Raw genomic sequence first — 14,386 nt, 5'->3', positions numbered from 1 at the left:
GAAGTGAAAAAGTGTGAGCTTTCAATATCTTTTTCATTTTAAGTGTCAGCATTTTACAAGTCTTTATTTTACAATTAACCAAAGAACTTTTTTATCATTCTCCTTTTTGAGTAAAGACTACCTTTTTAGCTTTCAAGGCATTTTCCAGTCTACATTGTGATTCTAGTGACTGGAGCCAGACTCCATGCCATCGTCGCTGTATCTGTTGGGCAGCTTGTGAGTGTTGAAGCAAAGAAAAATCTTCTTCAAGTTCATCTTGTAATCTATCACTGAGTTTTAGTACCGCATTAATATTTCTGGACCTTGATTCTATGTCTTTCTGGAGCACCTATAATTAAAAATAAAAATGAAAGATAATTTAAAATCACATCACATCACATTTTGTAAATTTTCATTTCAGACTCTGATTGATTGATTGATGGATTGGTTTTTAATGCAACTTTCAACACTATTGTGCTATTTCGTGGTGGTCAGTTTTTATTGGTGGAGGAAGCCAGAGTGCCTGGAGAGAACCACCGACCTTCGGTAGGAAAACTGACAATCCTAGTCAATTAAGATTGGAGAAGAGCACACCTGCCCCATGCAGGATTCGAACTCACAACCTCGGTGTTGACTGGCTAGTGATACAGTAGTTCAACTACTTAGACCACTCGGTCACAGAGGCCCCTATTTTGGACTATTAAGGACAATAAATATTTTAATTGTTCATGCCCATGAATGAATTGAATGCCATATGATTGGTTGATTTCCATTGCTTTGATGCTTAAGATTCTGAAAAAGGGAATTTCTATTTTACTGTTTAATAGCTTAATAAGTGACTTGTTTAGATTGATAGTTTTTTAATCCAATCATATGATTGAGTGGTTTTTACACTCTCTTCAATCTAGTTCATTTCTCAATCAAACTGAAAGTTAAAAAATATAAATGTTGATATTTTTTGCCTTTCAGTCTAATAGACAAAAAGAAACAACTTAAATAAAAATAAAACTGTAAAATTGACTTTACATTAAAGGGTGTTTGCTAATGATATTTTAAACAACTGTATTAATGAATGTAGCTAGTTTCCAATTAACAATGTCCTCAACATCCACATCATAGAAAAATAAAGACAGGCCATGAGCGCATGATACGCCCGTCGCTAATTCAAAGAACAAAGTTCCTCAATGTCATTTCAGAAATTATAAAAAACTAAAGGGAGGTTATTTTAATAGATATAAAACAGTCACCAAAGATTCATGAAAACTGCTCAAAGCACTTTTGAGTTATTGTCCGAAATCTGGAAAATCCCCCCCTTTTTTATGAATAAAATCCAATAACTTGGAAACGTAAAATCTAAAATTTATAAAAATCAAATGGGAGCTTACGTCAATTGATATAAACAATTCTCCAAAGTTTCATGAAAACTTCTCAATGCATTTTTGAGTTATTGTCCGAAAACAGGAAAATCCCCCTTTTTAATGAATAAAACCCCATAACTCGTAAACATAAAATCTAAAGTTTTTAAAAATAGAAAGGGAGCTCAAGTCAATAGATATAAATAATTCACCAAAGTTTCATGCAAATTGGTTAAAGCGTTTTTGAGTTATTGTCCGACATGTTGACAATGGATGGAAAGACAACGGTTAACCAAAATACATCCCGTAAACGGATGTATAAAAACTCAACTTTTTACAAGATTATTTCTTAAAAACTGTATGTATTTCTCAGAAATTAATTACAATGGAAGACAAGCTGGAAAAAATATTCTTTACCATTATTTCCACATATTGTATTTCTCTTGTGATTCCAAAGACTATAATATTACCTGCTAGGTTTTACTTTCGATTAATGATTATATAAAGAATCAATCTAAAATGTAATTGTCTTCACTCATAATAATGTCTTTGAAATGCAAATATACGATTATTTCAAGTCATTTTAACTAATTCTAGTTTCTATAGTAATATGATCCATAACAAAAAGATCACATTCCCTTCTATGTTTTATTGTATTTCAAAATAGAAAGTCATGAAAAGATTTTTATTCAAAATCACAGCCTGCAATTCTGACTTTGTTTATAGGTAAATCATATATAAGAAAAATTAATGAAGATCCAGCTGATTCCCAACACATATTGTAATGATTTCCGTAAGCATTTCCAGTCATATATAGAAGTTGCAAAGAAAATGGCATAGGTTAAAAAGTACAACTAATTCATCAACAATGATAAAATCAATAAAAACAATTGCCAGGACATGTTGAATTAAGGGATAAATCTATTTTAGATTCCAAATTATGTATGGACAAAAATGTGTGTCAATGTCTGTGGCAGAGGTCATCATGAAGGTTGTTGTTAAAAAGAGGCTCCCTTGCCTCTTTCATTATTGTAACTAGATCCTTTCCAACTATCAAATGTTTCCATTTTGGATAAATGCCCAAGCTAAAATGTTCCCATCAGTATAAAATGTCAACTAGTTTCAAGTTGATATGACCACAGCTTCGTGGAATAATACCAAAACCAAAACTTTATTCTGATTTGTGATGTACCGACAGACTGGAAACAACGGTATACCATAATACGTCCCGTAAACGGGCGTATAAAAATGAATGCTCCCTACTATTGTAGATAAGATGATAATAAAAATCTAAATTCAAACTTGAATAAACAAATTCTAGGCAACTTAAGCATCAAATATTGAAAGGAATCATGTACTCATTCATAATCTGCCAAGTTAGCAAAATCTGCTCAATGATGTCAGTACATTTTTATAAGTGAAACTTTTTTTCTTATAAACATGTACATATATTCACATTTTTTCTTATGGGAAAAAGAAGGATCATCAATCAGAAACTTGCATAATATATTGGATGAAAACATTTCAAAGGTCACTGTGATGGATAATCTCTTGCTAGGTTGTACATGTAATTCATAAACATTTCTTAATGTGGACAATTTTATAATACTTCATTATTTTTGCACTTTACTTGTAGCATCACTACACCTGTTGACACAAATATAAAAAAAAACCCGCTAAATTAAAAACATTAACATGCAATTGATCAAATATAAAAAATAGCTGAATTTTTTTTTTAAATAAAAAAAAAATCTAAGTACAAATTTATTGACTAAAATTGAATGATGACAGTTTAATGCCACGTCAGCACACATGGATCTTGTCACAGCAAGAACAAATTTTCCAAAATAACGTAAAGTATAGTTGGTTAACGTAATCTAGCTGTCTATATTTTCCCAATTGATTTAAGACGTATCTTGTTTATCCTTTAGTATAAATCAGTAATCCCCTGCGCTGGTCTTTATAAGATTTAATGGTATGCCCTATTTTTAGGTAACTAGATTCCTGTCAAATTAACCAAATTTAGCACAGCTTGAAGCAACAAACAGATCGATAAGCCAACCACTCTACAACAGTGTCATCTAATGTTCGGAAGGATCGTTTTTAGTTATTTTTGGAAAGTAAAAAAACATTGTTTGGACGAGATTAGATTTGTAATGCCTAAACAAAACTCTTCCCGAACCATCAAATTAATTTCAAAGTTGATTATCACAAAGAAGCCAAACAACAAACAATAACTGTGTTTTCCTTTATAGGCGAAATGTAGACTTCCTGAATAGCATTTCTACACAAACAAAGAATAAGAAAATTTCATTTCCTGTCTACATCAACTGGCCATCTCCTCGGTTTCCTTCTATGCTGAAAAGTCTGATATAATTTGTCTATCTGGATTATTTGTTAATGACAATTTCCATCAGATAAATGGACTTTATATGAAGGAAATATTCACTTGTTTATATGTTTTATCGATGTTAACTAAATTTAGCTATCTACAATAGATAGAAGTAATCGACTTTTGTCAATTTAGTCTCTACTAAAAAAAACTAATGACAGATATTTCTAAAAACAAATCCAATTTTTTTCTTATGGGAAAATTTTTTTTCTTATGGGAAAAAAAGAATTAATCCATCAGAAATTTGCAATACTTCATGTGTGCTCTGTAATTTCTTATGGGAAAAATATTTCTTGGGAAACTGAAACATATATCAAAAGCTTGTAGTAATTCGTGTGGGCCATGTAATTTTTAATAAAAGTTAAATGATGATGAATTTGTCTTGATGATTTAAGATGTAAATAGGGAACTCCAGCTTAACATAAAATAATTATACATGCTTAGTATTGTTTGACTTCATCTAATTTTGAAATATTTTTTTAAATAATAAAATCAATCTCAAATTTAATATTCCAATAGCAAAAAAATTCTAGATACTGGTATATATTTTATACAATATTTCATGATTAAGAAAAACTGAAAAACAAGGAGAAAAATTATGAAATTATAATTTTCAAATTAATTTCTAAAGGAAAATAAAACGATTTGCAATCTTTATATTTAAAACACCCCCCCAAAAAATGGTGAAAAAATATTTCTGTGACTAAGGTTTATTGTGCAACAAATGCAAATAAACGCTGATAAGACTTCTAATCTTACCTTCTATATCTCTAAATTCAAATCAGGACCTGATCTAAATCACGTTTTTTTTTTATCCTTCGTCAAATAAATATCCTTTATTTTTCTTTTTTTTATCAAAATATGTCCCTCAAAGAATTTAATATCAAACTAAAGAGATACACCAAATAAACTGTGGTGTATCTAAACAGAGAAAAAGTTTTGTTAGATTATTACACCTGAAGCATACCTGGACAGGTGACTGTAATATTATTGATCTAACAGCAAACATGATGATTGGTTCCCTCAGGTTATTATAAAAACTTGTTATTAATTTACTATCAAATAGGTCCTGAGTAAACTAATATAGTACTATGGTGTAATAAAATATAAGAATAAAGGGAACAAATCAGAGCACTATGTACTAAGTTACCTAATATAGCACAAATACGATCCATTGAAAATAAGTGTGTTGTGAAAGACGATAATCCTGCTGGAAAATCAGAATGTAGTCCTAATTTGACTGCAATATAGCACAAATAAAATGCAATGACTTAATAGATCAACTGCAAAATAGAACTGTAGATAGTCATTTTTTATGAAAAAAAGAAGGACTTGTATAGTAAATTACTATAAAAAAAATCCTTGAAAAAACTCAGAAATGGTGTTTTTGCATCATGGGAACAACAAAGTTCTAAACATCTCTGGAAAAAAATCTATTTGAAATAAAATGAGATTGTAAGATTTGTTATTCACATGAGTAGATAAATTATGAACATGCAAATTGTTAAAAATGTTTCCCCAACATATACAGAATTTTTTAATACATGTATGAGGTAATGAGCAAAATAAATGTAGGTTGTATCATAAAAAGATACTGCAAAGATAAGTAAATTATTCCTTTTTATGACATTTTGCATCACTGAAGATGAACTTTTGAGGACATTAATGACAAGCTACTTAAATATTATTTCTTTCTCTAGATGCCATTAAATTCAAAATTTATGACATTTTCGTTTTTCTTTAAAATACAAGGAGAAACCAATAAGGTGAAAATGGCATTCCAATGGATAGTGACATGTGAACGATTCTCTTTAACATATTTTGATAGGCCATTTGTCACCTAACGCAAAAATTTATACATATAATAAATACTTGTACCTATAAATATAGGTTATTGACGATTGTTAAAAATCAATGACAGCCATATATAGTGGACACACACAGATAAGTATACAATACCCTGGGTGATAAAGATCAAGCCAATTAAACACAGACATGACCATAATCAAGACATGACATCATGTGACATACCTTATTATTACAGGATGATTTACATGATCTTATTAGCAATAGCATGTATCGCAATAAATCAATATCAAACATAGGAAAGATATTTAGACTACATTAATTCAAAGCAATTTGGACAAAATTTATCTCTTGTGAATGATAAATAAAGCATACCATTTCGTTTACTACATAAAGCCATAATCTATTAATGAAATGTTCAAAAACAGGACGTAACTGGATTTTTCACTGGGTCTACAAGTCATTTTGCAAACATTTCACAGAAAGCTATCAGAAAAGTCTATATGCAGATACTAGGCATGTGGGGTCACTTTGTGTTTTTATAAAAAAAAACCTTGTCCCAAAAAGGAGAGATATGGAAAGTGAAAACTATATAAAAATGGCATTTGAATACGTGTAATACCAATAAAATGCAATTGGGACTATAACACTAATATTTTAGACCAAAAAAAACGCAATATGCTATTGTAAGTTATAATGATCTTTATACTACACTTGACATTGGAATTTTACATAATCAAAACACAGACTATAAATAGGATTAGTTTAAGTAGTGAAAACTAAGAAGATTATATGGTCTAAAATTTAACAATGTGTGAATATGACAGAAGTCTGGAGGTCAAAAGTTCTTTTTATCTAGAACATCACCAGAAATATCATATAATTTCATGGTAGGCTGAATGGGATTTTCAGTATGAAATGAGTTATAAGTATGTAGTCCATTTCGACAGGCTGGTCAATGAGATCTATCAAGGTGTTTAAAGGATCATGAAATAGCTGTTGCAAAGTTTCAATAGAGCATTTAATCCTAATCTGATAAAGGATAATAATTTTACTAGTAACTAAAAAAATTAAGCTTCCATAAGCAAACATTTTATCTTGAAGAAGCTTTTGTGTGGAAAATTTATTGTCAAACACCATTAAATTTAATGAACTGATCGGGAGCACATAACCTTTACTTCAAACAACATTTTAATTATGGACACTGATTTTATCCATATTTTACTACTTTTAATCAGAAGTTAATGTACAAAACATTTTACAAAATATGACAGTTGCTTTAGTCCTCCATGGATGAAGTATTTGGCGATATGATTTATTGACAAGAGGAGATAAAAAGGTGTCTTCAGGGTTAGGAGGGTCAGAGACAATACAAATATGATAAAACTGACAAGTTTGTTAAACCTTGGGCAGTTGATAACACTTTAATAACATTGGTCTGTGTATTCATCAGACTACAATCAAGACATACCCAAAAACAATTCTTATCAATATTTATCATTCCAGAGTTATTTGAAAGATAATACCAAACTGCTCATATTTGAAACAATGATTTTTGCTCTATCAAACTGTATTTCTATTCTTTGAATATGACATAGGAGAAATATAAACCACAAATTTGTGTTTTAATCATCTGAAAACAATCAACTTAAAAAAACAACAAAACATCAAAACCACAAACTGAAAGAAGATTAACACCTGACAAAAAGTTACATCAACATCCAAATGAGAAGACACATTATGGGGCTAATGTGGCCCCTTCACAATCACTGATTACAAACATTTGTAAGATACAATTTTTACACCAATTTGGTCCTAAATCATGTACATTCTTAATTTAATTTCAAGAACATGGGTTGTAATTTTAAGTTCAAAGGAATTCTAAGGCTGATATACTTGTACAGTTGTTAAGGAAAAAGTCAACAACACTCGAAAATGAAACATTAGAAAATCTGAAAAACAATCAAACCATCTAATGTATCAAAATCTTTCACTTATTCATTTACACAAAGAAGTACACTTCATAACTGAAAAGTTCATTTAAAACAGAAACAGTTTGCTTTGAACCAACAATCTACCCATTGTTCCTGATATAAAAGTTCAATGCAGATTAAAATCAAGATGGGGTTAAAGTATGGGTCAACATGTATAAATGTTTCTCATTTTAACCGAAGAAATACAAAATTGTTAAATTGTTTGCTTAGAAATCAAAATAACATGATAACAAATATAGGGGGCTTTCTCATGAATTTCAAAATATTTGAGGATAGTAAAAAATTCACTACTTCATGGGTTTTTGAAAGTATTGTTTCACATTTTGTGCATAACAAAACAAAGGAAAAGATTTGGCGTGCTATGAAATATGCAAAAATTACTACTCCACATATAAAGATACTTTCATAGAAGGGTACTTAAATCTTACAAGTCCAAAAGGTAGAGAAAATTTGAAGTACATTGTAATAGGTCTAAAACAATATTTTTGTACATGATGTCCTGTTTTGATACTTAAACTAAATAGTAATAACAATATTTATCTGTACAATCATATAACAAGGTGTGGTCTTTTAACAAAGTCAATTTCTAAAGACTAACAAGGCAATAAAAATTTGTCACTGTTTAAATAATTTGTCCTTTTAAATTAAGTCTTTAAATGTTTTAAATAAAGGCCGCCATAAATCATAATTTACAAAATACAATGTCACAACCAAGAACGTTACATAGAAGACATATTATTTAACATATATATGCGCTATGTAATACACAAAAAGGATATAAATAGAAATCTAAAAAATATTGGACAGAACAATATACTTCACCAACTGCCAACACCCTACATTTCAGAAAAAACCGACATACAAACACAATCAACAATGAACAACACATAATATGTATACTATAGCACAAAAGAACATTTTTTTTATTGTCTTCAAATATCTGATGTGAATATAAAGGAAAGCACATTAAATTGATTGATTGGTGTTTTAACGCCACTTTCAACACTATTGTGCTATTTCGTAGCGGTCAGTTTTTATTGGTGGAGGAAGCCCGAGTGCCCGGAGAGAACCACGACCTTTGGTAGGAAAACTGATAATCCTAGTCAATTAAAATTGGAGTCGAGTGCACCTGCACCGTGCGGGATTCGAACTCACAACCTCAGTGTTGACTGGCTAGTGATATAGTAGTTGGGACTACTTAGACCACTCGGCCGCCGAGGCCCCGAAAGCACATTAAAGATCAGGTTTCTACTGGAAGAGACTGTTCAGTCTTTCATATCATAACATGGACATTGTAATAACAAGTTACCTGTTCACTAAAAGTTTTGGTGAACAGGAAACTGATACATGATGGATGCGAAAACTTATAACATGGTAAAACAGGCTCACATGAAGCTTAAATCCAAATTTCAGAAAGCCTTGATTTGTCATTACTGAGTAAACTTGGACACAAATCTCTACATGACCATTATGGGTAAGAATATATAAGTATTTGGCAAACAGATATTTGATGAACAATGGATGAGAAAATGTAATTTAGAGACATGAAGCTTTGGTTTGTAGTGTCTGAGAAAAGTGTGAAAAAAAATTATATTAAAAAGATGGACAAAACACAGACAAACGTAATCCAGAATACCCCTCTCCTTTAAACCCAGGGTTTTATGTGACAAAATATATATTTTTAGAGAAGATTTTATAAGGAACTAACTTTATATATGTTTACTGGTATGCTTATCATGCCACAAAAGGGTTCAAAAGAAGTTTTTCCCAAAAATTATACATCTTTGAATGGCAAAAATATTGTTAGCTTCTCAAAAGTAAAATAATTTTACCTGCAAGACTAGACCATTTACTATTAACATGACAGTTTAAATTTATATTATTAAATATCAAGCACCAATTAAACAGATAAACTAGATACTTAAAGGTTAAAACAAACATAAAATGTATAAAAGTCAATCTATATGTTGTCCAATAACTCCATTCATGTATCTATAACTGTCATCATACTGTGACAAGTGAACTATGACACAAACACCATATGCATACAAAACATTTCCACGTTTCTTCAACTATTGTTTCTAACTTATATAAGGATAACCACAAGACAAATATTAAATGAATATTATAATTGACAGGAAATAAAATGAACATCATACCTTCTATATATGACAGCGAGCGTAACACGTCCCTGGTAGATCATATCCTTAAGTAACAGAATCGTATAAAAATGTAAAATGATAATCACTATACTCAAAAGAAAAGTCACTGGAGCATGAAAAAGATTTAACTTCCAACCTGTGACTACAAATAAACATAACAAGCATGAATAAGTATGTAGACTTGAGTAGGATGCGGAGAAAATGAGAATGTTACGTGTAGTTCTGGATCGATCAGCTGTCAACAGATCTATTATCCAAAGTTAGACATTTGTAAAGAGTTAAAATGATCTTGTACTCTTGATCTGTCTGGGTTTTAATCAAGATTTCTTTTTACTTAATGGAAAGCCTTGACTTATAAAACAAAAGGTCCTCAAAAAAAGGCAAAAACATGCAATAGCCTTTCTAGTATGTTAAAAGCTAGATAAAAGAATGGTGAAAGGTCAAGATTAATTCTAATTTACCCGGTACATGCAACATAGTCAGATGGAACACGAAAATATTCAGTGCTTTATTCATCTGCCTTGATCTGCAAAATTTTTTATGCTTAAAATTTTCAAAAAAACATTTTACCGGTATATCTTAAATGATACTTTAAATGGTCAATCCATTTATGAATATGTTAATTATATTCAAATGTATCTCATATTATTGATGGAAAGCTTGTTGGAATGACTTCAGGAGTGACTTTTTTTATTAAATTTGTAAGGGGTTCAGCGGAACCCTGTGTCTCGCCTACGATTGCTGCTGTCAGTGTACAAGTGTAATGTTGACTTAAAAACGTGAGTCCATTTATCAGTAAAATACAGAATGTTAAAAAAGTTTCAACCTTTCTCTTTAGATGCTTTTTCTTGGTCTTCAAGATTAGCTTCTGTTCAAGTTTCATAACAATTCATGAAGGTTAACACACTTATCATGTCAAAAAAATTTAATCCCAGACTGTCAGCAAATGTTAACTGTAAAAAAAAGTCCATCTATCAGAAAAATACTGAAAATGAAAATATATTTTAAAAAGTGTGCTTCAGACATTATCTTTTAATCATAAAAAAGTTTCATAAAATTCTATGAAGGTTTGACAAAGTATTTGATGTGTAACAACTTTAACCCCAGACTGTATCTATTTGTTAAATGTAAAAAAAACTAAGTCCATCTATCAGTAAAATACGGAAAAATGAAAATAAATATTTTCAAAATTTTGCTCTGGATACTGTATTTTGGTCATAAACAAGCTTCTGTACAAATTTCATCTAATTCCATGTAGGTTTGACAAAGTTATTGATGTCCAAGAAACTTTAACCACAGACTGAACCTAAATGTTGATGATGCCGACACTGAAGCCGAAGCTGCCGGAATCTAGGATCACTATGTCTCGCTTTCACGAAATAAATTTCGCAGGCTCGACAATAAATCAACATTTATGATATACACATGTAGTCCCAAAGGTGATATTCTTATTACTAGAGTAAGCTTTCAGTACCATTCTGAATTCACAAATTACATATATACCATTTTTTTTTTAAAACTTTAACCCTCCTGAATTCCCTTCAGGTATTTTCCCCCTATTTACAATGTTTGTCCTTTAAAGTAGGCATACAAACCAGTATACATGGCTATATATAGATCAGACAAGATACAAATTAGGCTTACCGTTATCAGAAAGAAAATCCTATATGAATAAACCAGAGTAATTACAATCGGAAAAAGATTGCACGTACTCTTTATGGTGTACAAATATCTTTTCAAACAAAATTTAAATTAAAAAGTCTTCCTGAGTAAAATTCAGTTGAAAGTAGTTTTTGTGATAACCTTTAGAAAGTTTGATTGGTTAATTCATTTATTTAGTATTTTGTATTGATTTTATCCACAGTAAGTTAGCAGCAGGCTGGAAACAGCTTGTATCGACTCTCTCTAAGGAGAAACTATATAATCCTTCAAGCTTAACATCTAATTCTTCTTTACTTACATTGAAAGTAACACATATATCCCTGGCATTTAAGAGATATCGATTGTAAAAGTCATTTACATAATTAATTTTTAAGTAATAAAAAGTTTAATTTTTTTCAATTCCTTTCAATCACTTTAAGACGGATAATAATTTCAGAGACGAACAAGGAACTTCTTGATCGCTATTTCTCACATTTATATCTAGTCTTCTTTGACATAATTCTGACCCCTAAATAGACATTTACATGAAGATACATATCATTACATAAGATGAAAAAAATCTGTGATCGCAGTCATATAATGTCCCCTAGGCAAGCCCTGACATCTAGATTATAACCAGTTACACACTAATATACACGTACTCAGTTATGTAGGAGCTACAAGTTAACAAATTTTCCATCAATAGCGCCTCTTTTCAAAATTTGAACATATCTCAAGGTTAACTTAAATACCAGCACATGTGGGAAATTTCATATAAGTTATGATGGATGTACTGCAGATTTATTTATTTTCGTGGATTGAGGGAAACAAAAAATTCATGGATATTTGATTTCATGGTCTAGCCAAAATCTACATACAAGTCTATGGAAAATTTTTACTCCATTGAACATTTAAAATTGTGGTTTATCTAAACCCACGAAATCTACGAAAATTGGTATTCAACAAATAATGATGAATTTACAGTATTGGATATACATGTCACAGCAACTTTTCTTTCCAAAAATCGTATTTCAAAATATATGAATGACATAGTTCAAGAAAGTTAACTTGATCAAATCTACATATCTATTTGTTCTTTTCGCAGAATCTTTTTCTGTTACATGAAAAAGAGTGTCTACACATCTGAAACAGCCTCAAAGATGTATACATGTAGTATGTTCAAGTCTGGTCTCTTCTGTTATAAAGTTGACTTCCTATTAAATGGATGTCCATGCTGTCACATTAAACAGGTCCATGATGTGATGTACATCACCGTTGTATAAATCATTAAATGCAGCCTTATAAACTATAAATAATGTTAATTACTATACTATTCTGGACAAATTGGTCAATATATTTCCTTTATTACTGGTCAGTTTACTGTTTTTACAGGTGTAAACATGAATGAACATCTAAAATGACCATAACAACATTTATGATTGCTATGTGACAAAAGGTAAGTACAAAGTTCATGAGAACACAAGGAAAATAAAATGCAGCTCATAAACTTGTTACAAAATACAACTTATATGCAAATATTTGCATCTTCAATTGATTACTGTAATGCATGCAACAAGGAATTAATTGAATCTGGAATTTTGAGTTCTGGAAAATTGATAAGAAATCTATGACGAAAACTAACCCAATTTAGGAGGGTTATGGCTAAGGGGGCTAGTTAGTTCATACTGAAATATCAGTGAATGTAAAATTAATATTAGCCATGGGCACATGGCTAACCCTCTTTAGTTAGGTTACTTTTCATCATACATTTCTTATCAATTTTCAAGAATTCAAAATTATTCCAGATTCAAATAATGCCTTGTTTTGCATTATTATTGCGATTTTTGAAGAATTAAGAATGCGACATTCATTATTGTTTTTTTCAGAAAAAGCTGCAAGCAGATATCTGTATCAGATATCAGAATGTGAGTTCTTATTTATAGGGATATTCACCCAGTTGCATTATTCACATTAATAAAAACACTGAAATAATTTTTGAATTTACAATATTTTACTGTGTAATTCAACCCCAAACAACAGCAAAGAAAGACATCGCCAATCAAAAACATTCAACAATCTCTGTCCATAAATATAGTGAAAAAAAGTTCTGTTTTGAAAATATTCTGTGACATAATAATTTCAATAAAAAAATAGAAAAAATATGATACCTGATGCTTTCAGTCTTCTTTCCAACAGTTCATCAGTACAGAATGAATAGTGGAAGGATTAAGCAGTAATTCTAAGTTACCATCTGTTCCGACAAAGTAGCTTATACCTAATCTCTCGTTAACCAAATTTATTCATTTAACACTTATTAATTATATAACATGGATCAGTCAAATAATATTTACATTTACAAAAACTAACCATTTTGTTTTGTATTCAGCAGAGGTCTTTAAGACCACTTTTGTCGAAAATGTATTGGAATGATTTCACAAAACATAGTTCATTAAAATCAAAAAAGTGTTTTTTCAAGTATAATAAAACATTTTTAAACTAAGAACGACAAGCAAAATTTAATATAGTAACAATGCTTCTTAAATTGGCAGAATTTTGCATGGAATTTATGTCTGTTGCCATGGAATCAATGAAAGGTAACGGTTATTGCTCAATAAGCTTTCAAATATCACAGTATATCTTTATCAAATTAGTAAGACTATTCATGGTTAATTTGTAGAATATTTGTCCCTAAACACATTAATGCCTATACATCTAAATTCCCCATATTTGAATTCAAAGCAGTATTGGGATGAAAGATTTCAATCTTGACGGAATCTTCAGAACTACCATGGCCGACATCTCCCTCCTGAAGCATACTGATTGTTGCTTTACATTTAGATTAGTGATCAATATTTTGTTGAAAAGACAGGATTTCCTGCTCTTTTCAAAGAGAAAAAAAAACATTTAATACAGAAACTTGTAGAGACTGTTGCCAATCACAAACTATTGTTACTTAAGTCAGGCAAAAAAGGACAAACTTCTTAAATCAAGGCATCTTTCATGCAAAAATACCATGAAAAGCACTTTAATCTATAAGACCTTTTTAATAAAAACTAT

At 30.2% G+C, this 14,386-nt stretch overlaps 1 protein-coding gene across 4 annotated transcripts in view; it reads right to left on the bottom strand.

The window, feature by feature from the left end:
• Nucleotides 1-14,386, bottom strand: part of LOC127738580 (uncharacterized) — a 73,627-nt gene that overhangs the window by 25,093 nt on the left and 34,148 nt on the right. For all 4 annotated transcript variants that reach the window (XM_052249888.1, XM_052249890.1, XM_052249891.1 and 1 more), the window contains exon 6: nt 122-328. In XM_052249888.1, coding sequence (XP_052105848.1) covers nt 122-328 — 207 coding nt within the window. The remainder of the gene's footprint in view (nt 1-121; nt 329-14,386) is intronic.

The sequence above is a fragment of the Mytilus californianus genome, unplaced genomic scaffold, assembly GCF_021869535.1.
Source record: "Mytilus californianus isolate M0D057914Y unplaced genomic scaffold, xbMytCali1.0.p SCAF_4, whole genome shotgun sequence".
NCBI lineage: Eukaryota > Metazoa > Mollusca > Bivalvia > Mytilida > Mytilidae > Mytilus > Mytilus californianus.
This window is presented reverse-complemented; position numbering and strand designations above follow the sequence as displayed.